At 38.8% G+C, this 7,074-nt stretch overlaps 1 protein-coding gene across 1 annotated transcript in view; it reads right to left on the bottom strand.

The window, feature by feature from the left end:
- Positions 1-92: 92 nt before the first annotated feature.
- Positions 93-7,074, bottom strand: part of LOC106873897 (drebrin-like protein A) — a 10,347-nt gene continuing 3,365 nt past the window's right edge. Inside the window, exons 3-8 of the mRNA XM_014921424.2 lie at positions 6,758-6,880; positions 6,002-6,082; positions 4,710-4,813; positions 3,272-3,651; positions 1,861-1,977; positions 93-918 (exon numbers count right to left, since the gene is read on the bottom strand). Of these exons, the coding sequence (XP_014776910.2) occupies positions 782-918; positions 1,861-1,977; positions 3,272-3,651; positions 4,710-4,813; positions 6,002-6,082; positions 6,758-6,838 (900 nt within the window). The 5' untranslated portion in view covers positions 6,839-6,880 and the 3' untranslated portion in view covers positions 93-781. The remainder of the gene's footprint in view (positions 919-1,860; positions 1,978-3,271; positions 3,652-4,709; positions 4,814-6,001; positions 6,083-6,757; positions 6,881-7,074) is intronic.

Here is a 7,074-nt window from a genome sequence, read left to right as displayed (position 1 = left end):
AAAAAAAAAAAAAAAAAAAAAAAAAAAAATGGAAAACAAAGAAAAGAAATCCAGTATTTGTAAAACAGGTGAGGGTTAGCAACAGGAAGAGCATCCAGCTGTCAAACAATGCCTAAGTAATAGGTTTTCCCCCAATCAATGCTAGCATGGAAGAAAGGATGTAAATTGAACAAAGAAGCAGACATAGATATTTATACGTACATACTTGAATCAATGCCTCAGTAATATGTGTTCCTCAGACAAATGCCGGCATGAAAACGAGGATGTAAAACAGACAGATGAGCATTTCTGTTTCTATGAAGAGGCTTCCTTAGTTGTGTTTTGCAGATATGGTTCATGATTCTGGATGCAGACCCACAGCACAGAGGTACGGATATGGCTTAGAAGTTTGCTGTAGTAGAGGGTACTTTGAAGCAGGTGCTCTCTGCTATAGCCCCAGGCCAACCAAAGCTTTGAGAGTGAATTTGGTTGGCAGAAAGTGGACCTTGGATAATTCTGAACTCATAACATGCAGGTAAATATCTAAATACTGCAAGGTGTTTTATTCAATGCTCTCCAATGCTTTAGCAAATCTACTACTTTTAATAACATGATTGTATAAATAATAATAATAATAATGATAATAATAATAATAAACATAATAATTATGATCATGATAATTATGATATTATATGGTAATTAACAATAATGATTTTTTGCATAATAATAATGAAATTAATCATAATAATAATAATCAACATCATCATCATCATTTGCAGATGAAAAGGGTGTTGTGTTTGGTTTAAATAACCTCTACATAGTTGGCTGGGAACATTCCATACTCTCCACTTGGTGAAATACCATTCCACCAACCTTCATCAAATTGCTCGACATTGGTGATGACGTCATCAGGGTCGAAAGAAATTTCTGTGTCATCAGCTGGAAGAATAGAAAAGGAAGTTAGGTAAGTAGTAGTATCAGAGGTTTCAAAACATACACATATTGAGGTATGTATGTGTGTATATATATATATATATATATATATATATAGAAAATATACACACACGGTAGTAACTTCCGCCTACCAAATTCAATCACAAAGCTTATATATATATGTATGTATGTATGTATATGTATGTATGTATGTATGTATGTATATATATATATGTATTTGAAGAAAAGCAACAAAAATTCAATAGGACTGTTGAATGGCAGCCCAGTCAAGATGGTATTTTTTCTTCTCTTACTCTTGTTTTTTGCACACATCTACAAAATGACTTTCTAAAATGAAATTCCATTATGCAGCTGAGGAGTACATTTTCATTGTACATTTTATGTAGTGTTCTCACTACATGAATAAATGAAGTTTGTACGAAACGTACATACTGCTATAACTTATTGAAATTTTGTTGCTTTTCTTCAAATTTTATTCACCAAATCTCTTGATTTTGTTTTTACCCTACCAAATTCTGGTGCCTCAAACATTTTAAGTACCACATTTAATCTTTTGATTAAATCTATATTATTATATATATGTATGTATATATATATATATGTAGGAGACCCACTAATTGCTGTCAAAAATGAGGTACTTAAATCTATAATAGTGTCAATCAATAATAAAAATAGATTTAAATATCTCATTTTTAATCTGTTTCTCAGGTGTTGGTTTGATGGCCTAATAGGTAAAGGATGAAAGGCAAAGTCGACCTCAGTGGAATTTTGAACACAGAACGTAGCGGCAGAGGAAATACCGTAAAGCCCGGCGTGCTAACGTTTCTGCCAGCTTGCCATGTGTGCGTGTGTGCGCATGTGTGTGTGCGTGTACTCATACACATATACAGAGGGAAAAAGAGAGCGAGATGAGAGGAAAAGACCAACCTGCTTGATAGTCATACAATGCCCTCACACACATTCCTTTGTCTTTGGGTGGGAATTCTTCCTCTGTTTCTGCTGGCTGTTCAGGTTCCGGCTCGGGCACTTCCTTGGCTACAGGAACTGATATTGTTAGAAAGGGAGAAAGACACAGATATTTAATACATTGTGATGGTGGATAGTGAAACTGAAAGAGAAAAAAAAAAACTGGGAGAGTGGAACAAGAATGAAGAGAGAAAAACAATAAAGGGTTGTGTATATATGCATATGTCACAGTTTTGGTTGGTTTCTATGGTTGCGAAATTAGATCTATATTCATTATATTGAGTGCTTGGTATTGTGACATATGAAGCTTGCTCAATTACTTTTATGCACATACAGACGCATACAGGCATACATAGGCACAAGTGTGAGTGTGCACGTGCATTACTAATACATTGATGGTGAAGATGTTTCGAAAGAGAGAAAGAAAGAAGAGGGAAGAGAGAGGGAAAGAGCAAGGTGGTGTATACATTTATACTTTGGTACTGAAGAAAGTAGTTATCAAGTGAGAATGGGAGAAGAGAGAGTGGATCAACTGAAGATATACGAGAAGGAACAATAGAAGCACCAAGGCAATATACTGTGTGTGTGTGTGTGCGTGTGTGTGTGTGTGTGTGTGTGAATGGATTGTGAAACATAATGCATTGCTGTTCCAGTGGTTTTTCCCAAAACAGGAAGAAACCTCTCACCAAAAACATTAACAACAACAACATCTACATCCCAACAACACTTCCTGAGGGATAAGAATGACACAACTGTTTATCCTCTTCTTGGTATTGCACTGTTGCAAATATTTTCCATGAATATTCTTCTAGCATGATAGATAGTTGTAAATAAGCGTCACTCTCATACAAGCTGTACTGTTTGTTTCGTTTGGCAAATGCATGTCTTGCCATGAGGAAATATGATCTACTTTGGCAACAGGTACATCATCATCATCATCATCATCGTTTAACGTCCGCTTTCCATGCTAGCATGGGTTGGACGATTTGACTGAGGACTGGTGAAACCAGATGGCTACACCAGGCTCCGATCTGATTTGGCAGAGTTTCTACATCTGGATGCCCTTCCTAACGCCAACCACTCCGAGAGTGTAGTAGGTGCTTTTATGTGCCACCGGCACGAAGGCCAGTCAGGCGGTACTGGCAACGGCCATGCTCAAAATGGTGTATTTTACGTGCCACCTGCACAGGAGCCAGTTCGGCATAGAAATCCCAAAGCTAAGAGATAATGCCTGATTAATTCAAAACAATGTGAGTAAACAAAGATTACATTTGACAGAATAATTTGAATACTGAAAGGTTAAACCATGAGAAAAAAATCACGTGAGAGAGGAGTTTAAGAAGCAATCACCAGCAATCATAGCCATCCATACCTTTTCTCTTAATGGTCATAGCGTCATACTCCATATCGTCATCCTCGTCCTCATCATCATCGTCATCGTCGTCGTCGTCATCAGTCTGCCGTCTGGGCAGGCTGTCCCGTAATAGATTGATGGCGGTGTCAGCGGGTTCCGGTTGGGGTGAGATAGCTCTCATCTGAACCGCAGGGGCCACTGGTTGCGGGAGAGGAACCGAGGGAGTATGATGCTGCTGCTGCTCTTGCTGTAGATGTCGTCGGCTGACTGGCACTTCGTAGCCGTCATGGCGCGATGACTGTAGGCTGGGAGGCACCTGAGGCGGAGGGCCTGTTGGGGAGATGGGCTCAGGACTCGTCGGTTCATTATAGCCGTCGACATAATGATCCAGTGATTGCCTTGAAAACAAAAAAATAAATAATGGAAATAATGACATTCAATAAACATAGGCTGTGTGGTAAGATGCTTGCTTCCCAACCACATGGTTCTAGGTTCAGTCCCATTGCGTGACACCATGGGCAAGTGTCTTCTACTATAACCTTGGGTTGATCAAAGCCGTGTGAATGGATTTAGTAGATGATAACTGAAAGAAGCCGATCGTGTGTGTGTGTGTGTGTGTGTGTTTTTCCCCCACCATTAACACTTGACAACTGATGTTGGTGTGTTTATGTCCCTGTAACTTAGTAGTTCGGCAAAAAAGACCAATTGAATAAGCACTAGGCTTACAAAGAATAAGTCCTGGGGTTAATTTCTTCGACTAAAACCCTTTAAGGCCATGCTCCAGCTTGGCCACAGTCAAATGACTGAAACAAGTAAAAGAGTAAAGAGAGAGTATGTTAGATAATGCAGTCCAAGAATAAAATGCAACGAAGCATACAATCCGGAAATTATGAAGGTAGAGGTGGTCATGGTGTCTTACCCATGTGGAGGGACAAAACCTGAACAAGCTCAAGGTGGTCCAGATGTGGTGTCTTCAGCAAATCTTTGGTGTCTATGCAACCAAATCTCAACAACATCTGAGAACAATGTCAGCAGCACCTAACCATTGAAGACCAAGTCCAGTAGTATAGGCTGCAGTGGTCTGGTCACATCAACAGAATGAACACCAGAAGACTACTACACTATCTCTTGTAGCAGCAGTGATCCAAGCACTGGAGAATCTAGCACAGTACACCAACAAAGACATGGATAAAGACCTGAAGTTACAGCACCTCGATGTCCAGCATGCGAAGGCCAATGCCTTGGATTGGAAGGCATGGAATAACATCATCATCGTCATCATCGTTTAAACGTCCACTTTCCATGCTAGCATGGGTTGGACGATTTGACTGAGGACTGGTGAACCAGGTGGCTACACCAGGCTCCAGTGGCGCCCACAGCAGTGTATTGATTGAGGGGACAGTCCCTTCCTCCAGTTGCCAGCTAGGGGTTTTATGCTTTTGGCTTTTTTACTTACCTACGTGGAGGACCTGGTGCTGGGTCATATTCCACTTCTCGGGATCTCTGCTCAAATAAAGCCCGTTTACTCTGGGTCTTGTTAGACACCACATTCTGTGCCTCCTGAAACAATAAAAAAAAAACAAAAAAAAACGATCAATCAATCCAATATAATCATCCTCATCATCGTCATCACCACCATCACATTCATTATAATCCTTTACATCGACCCTAGTGTTTCACTGGTACTTAATTTATCAACCCCCAAAATGATGAAAGGTGAAGTTGATCTCAGCAGAATTTAAACTCAGAATGTGAAAAGGGACAAAATGCTGCTATGCATTTCACCCAATGTGCTCACAATTTTGCCAACTCCCTCCCTTAATAATAATAATAATAATAATAATAACAATGATGATAATAATTATAGGATTGAGGTTACTCCTCCAGAAAGTAAAATTCTGGGGAGGGGATTAGTCGATTACATTGACCCCAGTGCTTGACTGTAACTTATTTTATTGAGCCCCAAAAGGATGAAAGGCAAAGCTGACCCCAGCAGAATTTGAACATAAAGACAGATGAACAGCCGCTAAGCATTTTGCCCAGCATGCTAATGATTCTGCCAGCCTTACACCACCTTAATAGTAATAATAATAATAATAATAATAATAATAATAATAATAATCAACAGCAACAATCTTTTCTACTATAGGCACAAGGTACAAATTTTTGCAGGAGGGTACTAGCCACGACCCCGAAAGGATGAAAGGCAAAGTCGAACTCGACGGAATTTGAACTCAGAACATAGCGACGGGTGAAATACCGTTAAGCATTTCGTCCAGCGTGCTAACGATTCTGCCAGCTCACCGCCTTTGACAACAACAACAACAATAATAATAAATTCAACTTTACGATGAAAGTAAACAAAGTTTGCTTTTAGAAGCGTTGTAAGATACAGAAATAAATTTATTTCTCAAACATGTGATAATGCTATAAATAGCGTGATCAGGATAAATTATCCATATAATGCAGAAAAATACGTTACCGGCCAGCCATGAGACTCGAACTCACATCTCTGTGATTACGCTTCAAGTGTTTTACCATTAAACTAAACTGCCCAGCAACGAATTCTTCTGCAATTTTAGAACTTATAAATGTAGCTTCATAAGACGCTAACGTTAAATTCAACTTTACGATGAAAGTAAACAAATAAAGTTTGCTTTTAGAAGTGTTGAGATGTATTGTAAGATACAGAAATAAATTTATTTCTGTATCTTACAATAATAATAATAATAATAAAAGTAGACTTACAGCGACTCTTTCCTTACGTAGGGATTCACTGCGCATTCTTCTCTCTTCTTCATCTTTCTTACACTCCGCCTGCACTTTAGCCTTGAAACAAAAAATATACAATAGGGAGGATTACATTAAAAGATACAAAAAGCAGTTATTTCAGGATGATGTCTTGTCTTTCATTCCATTCCCCAAAACACATTATCTTAATGACTTAGTAATTCAGGGAGTGAAGGAGACATATATTGCTTAAGCCCAGGGTTGTTTGTCTTGGGACGGCTGTATTGCTGTTATGGATGATGATGATGATGATGATGATGATGGTAATGTTTAGTCCCAGGTCAGTTTTATCCCAGCAGGCCTACTAAAGTCAAAGACAATCTAGCTGCGACCATCCCTTTTTGTTTCTCAATACAGGTTGGGCTTTGCTAGGTAGTGTTGCTGTGCTGATTAACAAGCCGTATCAGACGTTATAACTAAGTGATGTTATTGGCAATGATACACAACATAAAACTGAGAACTTATTTGCCTATCAAAGCAAATGGGAAACAGAAATTCCTAGTACAGCTTTGTGAGATGCATTTTAGTTGTGACAACTTAAAAAAGTAAAAGAAAGAACTGTCTAAAGAGAGAGAGAGAGAGAGAGAGAGAGAGAGAGAGAAAGAGAGAGAGAGAGAGAGGAAGGAAGACATGTAAAGAATAGAACTACCACATGAAAGAGACAGAGTTGTATGAAAAGAGGGGTGAAGGAAGAGGAGGGATAACAGTACAGACCCAATTCTCCTTCTCTTCCTGTTTATTTGCTGTAGTCTTGGTCTTCGATTCATAAACCTTTTGTTGATTGATTACTTTCATCTTCTCTCGGATCTTCTTCTCACGCTCTGCTGTTTCTTGTTCCTGAAAATGACAACAAATCAATATAATAATTCTTTCTATTATAGGCACAAGGCCTGAAATTTCGGGTAGTCGATTAATTCCACCCCCAGTACTCAACTGGTATTTATTTCATTGACCCCCCCCCTTCCCCACCAAAGGACTCATTCCTTTGAATTATTATATTACATTAATATTAGGTTTTGCTTGTTTTTCAT

The sequence above is a fragment of the Octopus bimaculoides genome, chromosome 18, assembly GCF_001194135.2.
Source record: "Octopus bimaculoides isolate UCB-OBI-ISO-001 chromosome 18, ASM119413v2, whole genome shotgun sequence".
NCBI classification, from domain to species: domain Eukaryota; kingdom Metazoa; phylum Mollusca; class Cephalopoda; order Octopoda; family Octopodidae; genus Octopus; species Octopus bimaculoides.
The sequence above is the reverse complement of the archived record's forward strand: the minus strand, read 5'-3'. Positions and strand labels throughout refer to the sequence as shown.